General features: G+C 38.0%; 1 protein-coding gene across 5 annotated transcripts in view; it reads right to left on the bottom strand.

Annotated features, from left to right (window-relative positions):
• The window catches only part of ENPP2 (ectonucleotide pyrophosphatase/phosphodiesterase 2), a 104,797-nt gene that overhangs the window by 10,296 nt on the left and 78,714 nt on the right, over positions 1 to 15,787 (bottom strand). For 2 of the 5 annotated variants that reach the window (XM_006769096.2, XM_006769094.2), the window contains exons 17-23: positions 15,596 to 15,683; positions 14,358 to 14,542; positions 12,333 to 12,384; positions 5,540 to 5,614; positions 4,079 to 4,215; positions 2,762 to 2,897; positions 1,834 to 1,911 (exon numbers count right to left, since the gene is read on the bottom strand). In XM_006769096.2, coding sequence (XP_006769159.1) covers positions 1,834 to 1,911; positions 2,762 to 2,897; positions 4,079 to 4,215; positions 5,540 to 5,614; positions 12,333 to 12,384; positions 14,358 to 14,542; positions 15,596 to 15,683 — 751 coding nt within the window. The remainder of the gene's footprint in view (positions 1 to 1,833; positions 1,912 to 2,761; positions 2,898 to 4,078; positions 4,216 to 5,539; positions 5,615 to 12,332; positions 12,385 to 14,357; positions 14,543 to 15,595; positions 15,684 to 15,787) is intronic. The other 3 variants (XM_006769095.2, XM_006769097.2, XM_006769098.2) reach the window with 3 other exon arrangements.

Raw genomic sequence — 15,787 nt, 5'->3', positions numbered from 1 at the left:
GAAAGAAATAACAATGAGAACAGTCAAAAGGCCAAGCCCGCAGAATTGTGGCATATGAGAAAGCCTTTCCCTAGTGAAGAACAGTGAGCCCTCTGTGAAAGGCCTTCTGTCATGCCAGCCTCAGGGTGGTACTAAGTGTTTCCTTTATTACTGCTTGGTCAAAGGGCATCAGTAAGAATAAAGAAATCCAGGGAACCATGATTTTTGGAAATTAAATGAAGCTGCATTTCATGTATTATTATGACATGTATCAAAATGGGTTTCTGAAACATTTCTCAGTTGGGTTGGAGAACAAACCAGAAAAGCTTTTAAGAGCATACTTTAATTTTTCAGGCATAAACAGTGGATTTTACCTTTAAAATAAACCTTCATTTAGTACGTAGGGCATCACATATATATTTTTCCCTCTAAACCATGGTCGGCCATTTCACCAAAGTCAAGTTGGGGAGTCCTGCCACTGTCAATGATACTCTACAATCATTTTTCCCTATGGGTCCTATTTTGAGACTTTATTTCAGCCCTGAGAGTCCTGTAACACAGCCCAATGCTCCCGTTCCCAGTAGGGAGAGACACCTCCTTTTCCTATCTTTCCTGTAAGCATATAGGTCTGTTCACTGTAAATGAACTGAACAGAGGTAAAAGCTACTCTAAACTGCTTTCTCTATGTTTGAATACATGCATGGATAAGCAAATGGATGGATAAATGAGAAAATGAATGAATTCTTTGTTATCAGAAATAGAAAATGGATTGTTTTGGCCAATTAAGTCATTATATATATATATATATATATATATATATATACACACACACACACACACACACACACACACACACACACACCATAGAGGTCATGCAATTAAATCTCTTAATTTTACAAATGAGAAGTTAAATGACATCTATATGATCACATAGTTAGAGGTCACCCTCCTGGGACTAGAACCCAGTTTCTGGTCCAGGGCTTATTGTGCTTATATCAGTCATATCACTGTCATCCACAAATATTTATGCCATGTGCAAAGAAATAATGAGTGTTCAGAGAAACTAAGATAATTTGTAGAGCTCCAAAAAAAACATCTGAATTCAATACTCTGATGATTCAGAAGACAACTAAGCTCTTGCTGTGTTTCAGCATCAACATTCAAAATACATGGTCACTATCATCCTGAAAGAGAGAGGTACTAGTAGCTTTTACTGGAACATTCAATACATATATATATATATATATATATATAGATGCTGTTGAATGTCAAGTAGCTTCCAAAATACAGAGAACCCCCTTTTAACCAGCCATAAAATAAGCAGTGAAGTAGAAATGGTGCTTACATACCACACCAGGTCAAAAGGAAAACACAAACTTGGTTTAGTTCACCTTCTACCATTCATGATCTGGGTCACTTTTTTTAAAATATGTATTTTTTATTGATTTCAGAAAGTAAGGGAGAAGAAGAGAGAAACAGAAACATTAATGATGAGAGAGAATCATCAATCGGTTGCCTCCTGGGATCGAGCCCGAAACCCAGGCATGTGCTCTGACTGAGAATCGAACGATGACCTTCTGGTTCATAGGTCGATGTTCAACCACTGAGCCACACCTGCCAGGCGATCTGGGTCACTTCTTGTGACTCAATTTCTTAATTTTAAACCATAGATAAAGAATCTGCTTACCGCTGTTACAGATTCATATTTTAGATTAACAGTAGAGAATTTACATGAAATGTCTTCAAATGTTGCAAAGCTAAACACAAAGGTAATATATAGGTAGAAAAGTTAAGTGGTAAATTTGAAAATATTTTTTCATAAATAATAGTTTACTAGGTAAATATTGGACTTACGTTTGAAAGCAGGATACATTGGAACCATATTGGTTACAAGGAATGCATCATATTTAGCTTCTGGTGAAGAGCTCAGATCTAAACATTAGAAAAACAAACAGTGTCCATTACTTACCAAAACCTACATCAATTTAAAAAATCAATCCTCTAAAATAATCCAAATAGCCTGAAGTGGATGAATCTACTCTTTTATTTGTACTCAATTCTTACTTTATATAGAATTTCTTACTTCCCACCCCCAACTCTCTCTCTTTCCTTCAGTCAGTAGCTCTCTCTCAAAATTTTTTTATAATGCTTTTTCTTTCTACCTAGGCTTGAATCTCTTAAATATTGTGAAAAGAAGTCCTTGATTTCAATAGTGTAATTTGGACTTTAAAAAATGTCATCAAGCTAATGAGAGATAATTAAAGGGCTTCATGTATTATTTAAATAACTAGGAGCCCAGTGCATAACATTTGTGCACTGGGGGTGGGGTTGTTCCCTCAGCCCAGCCTGTGCCCTTTAGCAGTCCAGGATGTCCTTGGCACATGCCAAGGTACCAGCATCTACCCCCCTTGTGGTCAATGCACGTCATAGCAACCAGTCATTCTGCCATTTGATCAATTTATATATTACCCTTTTATTATATAGGATAATGTCTTAATGATTTACTATTTCACTTTCATATTCCCATTTAATGATATGAGGAGGCACACAGAATATTCCCTTGCAGTTTAGAATTCCTCTGGAGAATAGGATTTGTGAAAGCTGGTCTCTTTTCTGGCCAGTTTTGGAAGGATCCCATAGAAGGTCATCCCTTCAGTCTCTTGAGCAGCTCTCCTAAAGAAAAGCTAAAACCACTGACGTCTTAAATACCAAGTCGCACACTCCAGTCTCCACATAATTACACCCCTCTAGAATGGTCAGATCCTGATACGCTGTAACTTACAAGGAGGGAAGAGGAATCCATAAGACATCTGTTTATCATTTTTGTAGGCCAAACAGCTCTGACTGAAACTCGGAGAAACACGAACATCAGGCCGGACACAATTGGTCAGATGCTCGGGGATGCTGGAGACCTCCGCCTGCATGGTGAGTCAGAGGTGATCAGTAATGTCATCACAAAGACAACATCAAACCAACAGTGCCATGCTGAAACCAGGCTATTCTGTTACAGCAGTATCCAAACCCCTCTAGCTTTTATTGTAGCTCATATTCTGATATCCTGACTCCTTAAAAATAAAAAAAGACCTCAGTTTTACATACAGTAAGCCAGTAATTTTCAAACACTTATCTATTTAGCAGCAGAACTCTCTTGATAAAGTCTTAACTAAAACAATATATACAGCAGGAGTCCCACTGTTGAAATAATAAATGGGATTCCACAGATGACAGTTAAAAAATAACACTCAGAGAAATAATATAAACTTGGTCTCTATGCAAAGGAAGACTGCACATGCATATTGTAGTGCCAGAGCAACACACACGCACACAGTACGAATCAATGAGAAGCTGTGTTTGGGGTAGTGGAAGCCCTCAGTTGTATTTAGAAATTAAAAACAGATCCTCAATTGTCAAATAAAAGTGTCTAATTCCTGATATCACAACTGAAACTCCAATATAAAACTTTTATTAAAAAACAAATAGGGCCTAACTAGGAGGCTCAGTGGTTGAGTGTCGACCTGTGAACCAGGAGGTCACAGTTTGATTCCCAGTCAAGGCACATGCCAAGGTTCCAGGCTTGATCACCAGTAGGGTGATCTCATCATTGATGTTTCTATCTCTCTTTCCTTTTCCCTTCCTCTTTGAAATCATTACAAAAATATTTTATAAAAAAAACAAACAAATAGGATATTGATAGTGGGGAGGCTGTATGTATGTAAGCATGTAGATATATGGGAACTCTCTGTCTTTTCCACTGCATTTTGCTATAAACCTAAAACTACACTAAAAAATAAAGTCTATTAAAACAAACAAATCTTGGTGACTTCTGTAACTATTGGGCAATGACAAGCATAGTAAAAGTAACAAAATAACTGGTATATCCCCTTTAATATTTAACACACTACTAAGAAATTATTAGAACATTGCATAAAGTCCAGTTCAAAATATTTTGCAATAGATTCAACATAGGATGTTTTTTCATCAGAAAAAAAAAAATTAAACTCTTTTCTAGGGCAAAATTCTGTTAAGCAAGCAATTATAATATGAATGCAAGGAATGTAATCACATGAAGAATTATATAAAACCTAATTTCCTCAATGACCTGTTTGGAAACAGTGTATGATGTCCAGAGTGGCATTTGGAATATCTCACTATAACCGCTTTCAAAATCTGTATGATATAAGATATCATATCTAGTCCGATAAAGCACTGCAGGGCGTCCATAGAGGAGGTGTCTCTCTAGGAAAAAAAAATAAACTGTGTTAAACACAAATTAAACTTTACATCATATGTTAAAGAAATATTGGAAGAGTCCAGTTGTCCAAAATTTGCTTGCTTACTTATTAATAATATAGAGCTCCTTCTCCTTAATTGAATCAAGTACTTTCCTAACACTTTGTGGTTTATCTGATTACCTAAGTATGGGTCAAGGCTTACAATTATCAAACTATTATGCAAGTGCCATATTTACTTTAATGCTTTTTTTTTTTTCAGTTGTAAAGGATTTTCATCTGTATAGGAAGGAAACATGGTTAGTGGATTTTGAAATGATTCAGCAGAATGAGCAGTCAATAGGATTGATTTTTGTGGAATTAATTCATTTGATCCCTGAAAAGGCTTATCAAATTAACCAATGATTTAATTAAGAGGAAGGCACCCTTTTATCATTAGCAACTCAAATATGCATGATTTCAGCATAAACAGTGAGTAGTAATGAGCATTTAAAGTAAGCAGCTTCATCACATAGAGGAAAACTCTTTAGGTAAGAACTTAAAGAAACATGTATAGATAAAATAAGTAGGCATTTAGAAGCATCCTTTCAATACAGAAGAGGGGAGGTCATCAGTTACTAAAGAACTCAGTTAAGACCCCAGAATGTAGATCCGGACCTCCAAGGGAAAGCTCTTCTCTTAGGGAAAAATAAGGTCTGAAATCTCACTCTTCCAGGAAGAGATAGCAGTTTCGTGTGCAAACTTTCATTCCACGCCCGCAATAGCTGCCTGGAGCTTGATCTGCCCGGTTTGGATGGGCTGAAGTCAGCACTTCCATAGATTCTTGGAAATTGGGGTCTTACAGACCAAAATATTTAAAGATTGAGGTATTGAGTGTTAGGCAATTCACAATTCCCTAAGCGATCATCAAAAAAAAAATATTTATGCTTACTTTTATTAGAGAAAATCAGTTCTGGCAGTCACTTATTAAATTATTTATACATGTTGCTTTAATTAAAGTATTGCCCATCTATGCGAGTAACAGAGGAAACTCTTCCTAGAATACTTTGCGAGACCCTCCCCAAGTAGAACTGCTGATTTGAGGCAAAGCAGCCCACAGTTACTGCACAAGCCCATTCTGGGTAGTCTGGCTTCAGCACTGCAGTAAACATAGAAGCTTTTGGTTAAGCAGCTAAATTTGGGGACCCATCCGGAAGAATTAGGACATAATATGATCGTATTATGTAAATGAAATATAATCAACAATAACAACAAAAAAGCCAGCAAATCATAACAGTAGTACTTGGGGGCAGTAAACAAAGTCAGACTTTCCTTCAAAACTCAAACCAAACCTTTTCTAGGTTCAAAATTTCCATTAACGTTTTCCTTGTTTTCACTTTTGTTGCCTCTGAATTTCCTGGTTTCAGCTGGAAGCAGAAGTATCAAAATTCTTTGAGAAGCTATTATCTCTTTATCATGCAAATTTTAATGCTTACCAAACACATTCTTCCAAATTCAAATGCAAACCTAGCATCCAGTCTATTTCATTAAGGGGTGGCAGCAGCCATGTCTCTCCATGGAACACCCCTCCTTAGAGCAGCCACCAAATAATAGTTTTGGACAATCAATAGACTCTACCAACTCTGCCCTCCCCCATCCCTCCCTCCCAGTCCTTGTCACCTATTGCCATTTTTCAACATGACACTCCATTTTCACGAAGGCTGATTTATTTGCAACACTCAGCTCACAATTATTAGGAATGCTATGCTTTTATACATGTGATCCCTTTGTCTCTATCAGGAATAATTTCTCCACCAATCCTGTTATCTATCTACGTTCACATTTTTTCATTAATATATTCCCTCTCATCAATGAGTACATTTTTTGTGCCAGCCCTCAGGCTATAGAATAGAGATAGTAGGCGAAGATAATTAAGATAGAGCTCTTACCCTCAAAATGCTCACAGTTCAAGGAGAGAGACCAACATGGCACACTATATTAGAGATATCTACAGAGCGTAATGGGAGCACAGAGTGTGATGAACGCCATGGATGGGGTGAGGTGGCATCAGTACAGTCCTCACAGAACATAGGAAACTAAGCCAGGTTGACCCCACATCCCAGTTTATGCCATTGCCTTGGCATAACTGTTAATAGTGCTTCTTTCCATACTCAAAAGTGGATGACAAATAATATGGTCACTTTGTTCAGCCCTCGTGGAAGAGACATGATAAAGGGGCGGGGGGGGGGGGCGGTACAAAAAGGGAAGAGGCATCTTAAGATTTACTTTCTCCTGAAAGATTCCCCAGTTAAGTTACTCCATCTCTTCTGCTCCACATGTAAAGACTCAATTTTCTTCAGAAATGTGTGCTGCAGAGCTTCCAAAATATGCACAACTGCAATTTTTGGCACACAGCTGAAGCACAAATATATCATATGGACTACTTTTTTCTCAGTTGTTAACTGGGCAAATATGTCATGAAGAAAAAAAACAATGTGGTGGTTTCAGCAGTTTTCTAAAATCCAACCAAGAAACACAAACTTTAAAATCCAGAATCAAAATTTAGATTTTTCCTTTTCCAGTTTATCAGTTTCAAAGAACCACAGATTCTTGGTCACAGTCTGACTCTGCTACTCTGGTAAGCCACCCATTGCATTTCTGTTTACCAAATGTCCCTAACGTGAGCCATAAAGAGTGAGACTGAATCTCAGTTTTTGGACACATAAACTTCATCTTGAGACCAGATACCTGGAGACACATCCAAGAGCCTCTGCTTTGGAAATATATTTGTTGTGACTTTTTGATAGGGATCTAGCACAGTCCATATCTTCCTAGGCTAGGTCCCTACTCCATGAAATTTCAGACAGAGCCTTCATACCACACCCCAGTTCCCTGTTTACAACAGTCTCTGGCATTTTGGATACATGCCAAGGTTCTCCCTCAGATACCACACTTGGCAAAATACTATGAGTCAAATCTTTTTAAGTGGCGTGGACTTCCCCAGTGCTCATTCTTCTTGTCTTCCAAAATTTGGCCACCTAGACTTGATCTTGTGTTTCTTCTCTTCCTCAGCTTCCTGATTCATAGTCTCAGACATTAGCTGGCTAATTTAAGAGCTACATGAAAATTCCTCCTTTTTGTGATTTTTAAAACATCTACAATAATGTGCTTCTACATTTGACCACAAAAATCTCTACCCACGATCTTTGTTTTTCCTGCCTCCCTTTCTCCTCCTTGCCTTGCAAGGGCCTACTATCCTTTACTGCCATGTCAACCTCCTCTGGGATTAGATTCAATGCCTCTATTCATGTCTTCTTCTTGCTTACCTCAGCCCTTAAGACACTACATTGTAATTCATTAACCGGCTAAATCTCACAATAAAATAAGAAGAACAAGAATATCATTTTATTCATTTTGTTTATTATCTCTCTAACTCCAATAATATCAACCACAAACTATCTTCTTGGTAAATACTTGTTGAGTGCTTGTTTTATTTTTTAAAATACTATTCTTTACGACTATAAAGAAGTAGATTTCTAATATGACCTGCCAAACATAACCCCAAGAGATAGACTAAGCAGCTGAATTCATCTCCACTTTACTGAGAAAGAACTGGAGATTAATGATTTGCATAAAATAATTCAACTACATAGCAATACCCAGATTCTCTCCTGACATAGTCTCTTAGAGTAAGAAGAATTTTTCACAGGACAGTACAGGGCCTTTAGTGTCACGTCACGTAGAACTAGAGTTAAAACCCATCCCAGCTCCTAATAGCTTTATGATTCTGTAATTTAACCTCCTAAGGTCTCATTTCTCCCTAGGTGTTGCACTGTTTGGTGACAAATATGTAAAGCTAGTCTTGACCCAAAGTAGTTGTAGTTGTAGTAGTTAGAGTTGCAGTTAAAGAAATATTGGTAGGTAAAGATTATTAAAATTCAATCTATTCCATCTGATTCACCTTGAATCCTACTATAATTCATAAACAATTATACTATATAATGATTTCTCCCAAGTCTTCCCCAAAACACACACAAGGATACACACACAGAGAAACACTTTAGCACAAGTAACAGAGATTCTCTTTCTAGTCATATTCAGACTATGCTTTAAGGTTAACAAGAATGACCAATGTGCAAGTCATTTATCTTATCTAAATGAATTGCTATTCTGTGTGACAGAGAGCCAAACATATATAGGTATAATGATTTTTAATTCCTTCTTTCACAAAGATAAGAGTATATGTCAAACTGACTGAGAAATATAAAACATTTTTATAGCAATGTAAATAGAGAAAGATTAAGGTAAAAATAAATAGTGCAATTCTTCTTACAGTGAAAATTTACCTGGCTCAAGTGCCAGATTGCTTGCTGAGAGTTTTTAAATTTCCATTTTGTCCATTCATTCATCCATTGACTCAATCTCTCAAAAAAGTGAGTTCTCATTGCACAGTAAGTTTGCCAAGACATTAACTACATGTGATTCAGAAACAACAGTCATCTAATTAAGATCCAGAATTCACCACATGTCTAGAAATATTAAGGCTTTAGCAAGCAGTTTAGATCACTGTTTTTTAAGATTATGTATTCTTCCTCTTCATTTTTAGTAAAGGATTTCATTCTATGATAGTTTAAAGATTTATAGCAAAATATTTATGGCAAAATATTGCCTAAGGTTAATCTACTATACCTTTCTTTTGTTACCTCAAATAGAACTCCTGGGTTGTTTCACTACTGTTACGTACAGCTTTTACACATGGGTATTGTATACTAGATGTATGTGTGTGGGTTTTTTTTTGGGGGGGGAGGGTTGGCAGATGACACTAAAATAGCCACATATCAATGTTACAAATGGAATGTGCATAGCACATCATTCATTCTGGAAAAAAATCACCTCACTGTATGTGTGTTTTAAAAAACTAGGAGTAAAAGTAATAAAACTTGATATTTGGATAGAACTTTAGGTCTGAAAAATGCCTAAAGATTTCAATATATATTCACAGATATCCAGAAAGGGGAAGCAATTACTCCTATCATGCACATGTACTCTCACACACATTGACTTAACTTCAAGAGGTTCTACTCTAGTGGAGCAGACATTGAACACTTTAGGTGGGAGACTAGATTTAGGACCCAGGAAACACCATGAAGATCAGAAAGAACTCTGATCACGAAAAATGTCACTTTGCAGCTGAAGAAATGATGGAGGTAGGATCCTTAAGGAGGCAAAGACCAAGAGACGGAGAGACAGAAGGAGACAAGAAAGGGACTACTGAGGCTTATACACATTCTAGACACTAAACAAGGACATGCTTTGCACATAGTAAGACAAGGAAATATATTTTATTGAATGTAAGTTTTAAAGTCTCTCTTGTATCATTAAAGGCTATCCCAATAGGCCCTGAACAGACAAAGGAGATGTGCCACTAGAATCCTCCGCTATTTTCGGTCACCAATGTGAAGTCATATCTAACTAAGATGACACAACGGATGGGAACCAGATGTTTCAGAGAAATCGGTTCCCAACCCAGGGTGAGAACTCTACAAATCCCCTTGTGGGTCCATTTGCATGAAAGTATATACATTTTAAGCTTCAGTGATGTAAAGTCATCTTAAAATAAGACACTTCGGCTCACCTCTGATGGATGGGTGAGGTCTAACTATAGATCCTCCAGCTCTGAAAGGTAGTGACTCACCTTGAGACACACCTCTGGTTTTCACACTCAGAAGTCTGAGGTTACTGAGCATGCGTTGTTGGGCTGGTCTTGTCATATGAGCACACTGCCACCAACAAACTAAATGCAGATTTCCCCCCCCCAGATGGAAATGTTTTAGTGCCAGGAAGAGCCAGAACTTGAATCAGCAAAAAAATGGGATTCAATTTAAAGTTATCATCATTCCCTGTTTCATTAGTGACTTTGGGAGAGAAGCATCTCAGTATTATTTCTCTGTCTTGGTTATGATATATTGAAAGACTCAAATCATGAGCTTCCACAACCCTTGACCCTGGCAACATTCCAATACAGTGGAACCTCAGGTTTCGAGCTTAATTCATTCCCAAAGGCTGTTCGAGAAGCGATTTGTTTGAAAACTGAATCATTTTTTCTCATTAGAAATAATGTAAATTTAATTAATCTGTTCCAGACCCCAAATAATTCCATTTTAACCTTTATTATATACAGTACATGTCTAACGTACTGTTTCATCTATAATAAACAATTCCTTTCTTACACTGATCGAGCCACCTCCTACTGGCCTTAAAGGAATCACCTCCAGCACTTGTTCCAGGGGTGTCTTTCAGATCGGCATGCAGCATCTTCACTTGTTCATGTGTCACTGCCTCTGAAATGGCTGTCACTGGCTAACAGCTTTTTGTTTATTCAAATAAACAACAGTTTTTCTACCTCCAATTGCCTGTGGTCATTGTTTCTTTCACACCCTTGGCAACATTAGCACTCTTGATGGCCTCTTTATGTTTTAAAATGGTGCTCATCATTGACTTTACCAGCAACAAAAGCATTCTCTCCTTTGTTTGTCGCCTAAGAGACAATTTTTGTTGTGCTGAGGTATCAGTATGAAAGGACTGTCAGGTTGAAAACTGAAGTTTGGCTCAATAACCCAGACATTTTTTTCTCTGAATATCTTGATAAAGAGCCGAATTGTTCGAGATGGGAGATGTTTGAGAAGCAAGGTTTGACTGTATTTCTAATTATAATGACATTGAAGTCCACTAGAGGTTAGATGTCAAACATTTCAAATCACTTCTAGAGTGTGTGAAGGATCTGTGTACCTTCCACCAAACAAGCCCTATCTTCAAAGCTGTTTTCTTCCAATTATATGTCAGAGCCTGTGTTCTATGATCAAAGAAGAAGGGGGATGGGGGGGAGGGGTGAGGGATGATGCAGAAAGGGAAGAAGAAACAAGATGAAGATCTTTATAAAGAGGGAAAATAAGTAAATAAAAACTTCTACTGGTTTCCTTAACCTTGACTTCATCAGATTGGAAACAGCACATGTGATAAACAGAACCACATGTCAGCTAGTAACTCAAGTACTGCTCTCAGGAGACAGCGACTCCACATCTTTACTGCATGACTGGGGGCTGCTGTGCTTGAGTTCTACTTACTTTTTAATAGACTTTTAGTCATTCCCTCGCTGTTACAAGATACTATCCCATCTACTGCAATCAACTGCATGGAGGCATTTTCCTCCCCTTCTGATTTCTTTTAATTTTCTGGAATTTCAAAACCAGATAAAAGAGCTTGTGGAGTAGATGCGTTATTGTCCTTAATTATTACTTCCGCCCATTGCCATGTGACTTCAGGACCATATCTCCATCAACAGAATATACTTATTCACTCCACTGTTTTCATGTGCCCTGCTTTTGCCAGTGAACTGCAAAGTTAACAAATGCCTCATAACGGCAGAAGCCTGAGACCTGTTCCATGGTTCTGTCGCTCCTCCTTCCTTCAGCTATGAAAAGGGCATGTCTCAGCTAGGGGCTACTCCTTCTGCCTGGATTCCAGAAGAATGAGGCAGACCCACACTTAGCCTATAGTCAACATGCTGAAATGCGGGCACAAAAATGCAGCTTTCTTGGTATAAATCACTGAAGTTTTTTTTATCACAAGCTTGCAAAAGTTGACTAACACATGTGTATTTGAACGTTATCCATAAAATAAGAGAATAAGTTAGGGTGATCCTTGTGTGAAAAGGGAGTTCTGATTTGGTTCCTTCTGTCTATCTCTCCCCACCACAATAGACACACTTGACTCTCCATGTAAGTGAGCTACAATATAGGTACCAGCGGCTACTATTTGAAATTGTGACTTTCAGTCCCTTCATAGAAGTTCTCATCAGCACCTTAACTTATGACCCATCAGCTACACAAGTGTATGTTTGTTTTTTAAAGGGCTTAAAAGTTATTGAAGAAAAAATATATAATGTGATTTTTCTATTACACAGCTGGCATCTGTGTACATAGAATAAACCAATACCCTTTGCCAGATGGATATTGAAGTCATTTTGCAATCTAAATTTGAATTTAAAAAAAAGATTGTGCTTACACTATGAAGTAAAGAAGTCTCTTAAATTTTTGACAACTAGAAAACAAACATATCTGATTGCTTTTTCCATCAACCCCTTACCTTCTGTGGACCCTTTTATATTAAGGCGTTTGTTGAGCTCATCCAATTTGTTCTTCATGTGTGAAATCCAGAAAAAGGAAAGAGAAAAGAAAGCAAATCAGAAATGTTCTTTCTTTTCTGCACCCTTGTCTCTACTTAGTAGCCTGCTAAATTCAAATCAAGATTCTAAATGCCATCAATATGATACACTCTGTAGAGGAATTACAATTTTGTCACAAATTCACATCCACTTCCTAGAAGTTCTATGGTCATGGGCATCTTCTGTAATCTCTCCATGACTTTGGTTTTCCTTTTCTTAAACTGAATAATCATGGTACCAACCTTCCATGCTGGTAATGATGATTATTTGGGCACAGGTAGGTAAATTAATTCAAATAGTGCCTCAATATTTCATATTAATCCCTAGGTACATTAAAGTGATTCCTCAACTAATTTATGGAATCGCTTTTTCCAAAGCTGAAAAGATAATGCCTCAGCAATTCTGAAACCAAACCAGCTTGGGCTGTTGTTGTGTTTTAAGAAAAGGAAGGTAGTCTTTTGGGGAAACCCATAGACAAAATGAAGACAATTCATTATTCCTCTAAAATGGCTTAAGATTACATATCCAAAATATTTATTGTTCTCTACAAGAAAGTTAATTCGGAAAACAAGATTCAACTAATAGATTCCTCTAAGGTTATATTTGGATTCCACTTCCAAAACCACTTCCTGTTGACTTTGGCAATGCAACTTCTCCAGCTGAGGTCTGAGAGTAATTACCCTCATTGGTTCTTGTCAGGAGCAAAAATTAAGGACAACAAAAAAGGAGGTGGGGGATAAAGGACAAATTGAATTCCTCCAGTGGTGAGATCCCAAACTGTGGCTCCTAAGCCTGTAGGAATTCTGGGAGGTAACAAATGGTAGGGGATGGGATGGGGCACTAGAAGAACTAGTTTACATTTCTTTGAGGTCTAATAGAAAGATCACAGATTTACCCATGATAAAAGCACACATGCAAAAATAACCCGTTTCTTTGCTTTGTGTTAGAATCACATCAACTCAGTGTGGCAACACCATAATTTCTTACTGTCAGAAGCACTGATTGGCAAATATAAAGGTCTTTGATCAATACAAAATTCAACAAATTATTGCTTAACACTAGTAGTTTGGTATTCAAAGCTGTCCAAACATGATGTGCTGGGTAGTCTCTATTTGTACCCCCACCCCCACCATCACCATCCAGCTTGTACCTTTACCTTTTCTTCTCTGTGCCTTGAGAAACTGACCTCTCAGAATAGCATCAGAAGAGCAAGCTTGCTCTCTGGCATCTTGTTGGGCTTTACCAATAGGAGGCACAAGCAGGAGATTAAAGGAAAGACAACAGGGGTATGTATTCCCCAACTTTACTCCCTACAAGGTTATAGTAGGCTGCACCTATCTACCAAATTCCATAGTTCCTTCCTACATATAGCTCTCTCTCCATGTTTTCGTAACTGTTCCGCCTTTAATTGTTCAGGCCTAGGACTGGTCCCCTGTTGGCCCAAGGGTTTTTCACTATCCCTTAATGACATCCCTCTATACTGCTCAGCCTTTATTAATAGTCCTCTCATTAAACATGATGGAAACAGACCCTTTAAACTCTTAAAAACCTCTTTTGCATGGGCCATGTATTTCCTCTGGGGACATGACTAATAGACACATGATCCAGGTTGAAAAAAAGAAATAAAGTCATTCACTGGGAATTCTGAACCCACAAAATAGCTTAATAAATTCTACTTTTTGCCCTTCACTTTCCATACCTATAGTGGTACAGAAATGTGGTTCAATATGGTAGCCATAAGTCACATATGGCTCTTTCAACATAAATAATTAAATTAAGCAAAATTAAAAATTTCATTCCAAGTGCTCAAAAGCCAAATCTGGCCAGTGGCTACCATTATGGACAGCACAGATATAGACCATTTACATATTATAGAAAGTTCTAGTGGACAAAACTGCTCTATACCCAACAACCTCCTTCACGATAAACATAACTATTATTTCTACCTTTGGCTCTACCTTATCATCACAGGTGCAGCCCAGGTCAAAATCAGACTGAAGGTACATAATCCCTGGATAGCTGGGCCTGGTGACTTCCTCTGGAATGGTTGGCCTGAAGGTATTAGTACGCAGGAGATGATTCAAACTTCCATGGGTCCCATTGTTAGGAGCTGGCCTCAATCCCAGGAGATCTGATGAGAAGAAAGAAAAGAAGCCAGGGGCTTTGTAAATATTTTTGGATGAGATATGGCAGGAGCCAAAACCATTCACCTTCCAAGAGTCTGAAAACTCTGAACACAAATCAAAATGGGATAAAACTAAATTTAGATAGTAGACACTCCGTTCTTACTCCCTGAATCATTCTAGCCTGGCATGTCTTGCTACAGCTTTCTGAAATAGCATGTTCACTGCTTGGTCATAGACAGACATTCCCAAAAAGAAAAAGTGAAGGAACCCAAAGACTATCAGTGTCATGCTGTTCTGCATCTCTATGAAACTTTGTATCCCAAATGTTGAAATGAGTCTTATAATCAATAAATAACCTCTGGCCTGCCCTGTAATGCACTCCACAGAAGTACAGGGACAAGAGGAGGCTTTGGCCCTAGGCCTTGAAGTGCCACTGTGAAATGAACAGGCTGACTTCATTGCGAGTGAATGGGTGCCAAGCAGGCACACAGTGACTTGCCTAAGCTGAGAGGCAGAGAGGGGAGAGCTAGCAGCCAAGTTGGGAAAAGAACCCAGGAGACCCGACTTTCAGACTCCCCCTTTAACCACCAGACTGGCACTCCCTTACTAAATAGGAAAAGTTGTCCTCATTCAGCAACTAGAAGTTCAAGGAAGAAAAATAATTAGGAGTACATAAATAGCTGGCCAGGATGCAAGCTGGCAAAATTTTAACTGAACTGCAATACGATAGATGGAGGTGGGAGAAAGCTCTGTGCAGAACTCTTGCTTCACTAGGTCTCTGACCGGTAGTGTCAAACTGTAATGCTATGTTGGATCAGCCAAAAGCTGCCAACAGCAACATGATGAAAACCCCTCATTAGTCAACTGGTGGAGGAAGACAAAGAAGCCATAGTAGGGAATGGTATTCTGTCCTTCAAACCAATGGGCAATATTATTTTTTGCAGGGGGATGAAGTGGTCCCAAAAAGAAGTCACCTCATTTCTTTCTCTGACTTTGAGGAAGTTCATATGTTAACTCAAGATTGTTTCATTGGTTTTGATTAATAGTAAGTGACTTACCACACATAACATTGTAAAGTTCAATATTTTCAAATGGAGGCACTTTGGTTTTGTACTTAAACGTTGGACCATAACCTACAAAAACAGTCTTCCAAAGATAAGAAAAGGAAGAACAATTAGACATTGCTAATATCTAGCAGTAACCCTTCTCCTACTTATGAATACCGTGTACCTTCACTCACACCTCCATTC

This window comes from Myotis davidii, unplaced genomic scaffold, assembly GCF_000327345.1.
Source record: "Myotis davidii unplaced genomic scaffold, ASM32734v1 scaffold1, whole genome shotgun sequence".
NCBI lineage: Eukaryota > Metazoa > Chordata > Mammalia > Chiroptera > Vespertilionidae > Myotis > Myotis davidii.
This window is presented reverse-complemented; position numbering and strand designations above follow the sequence as displayed.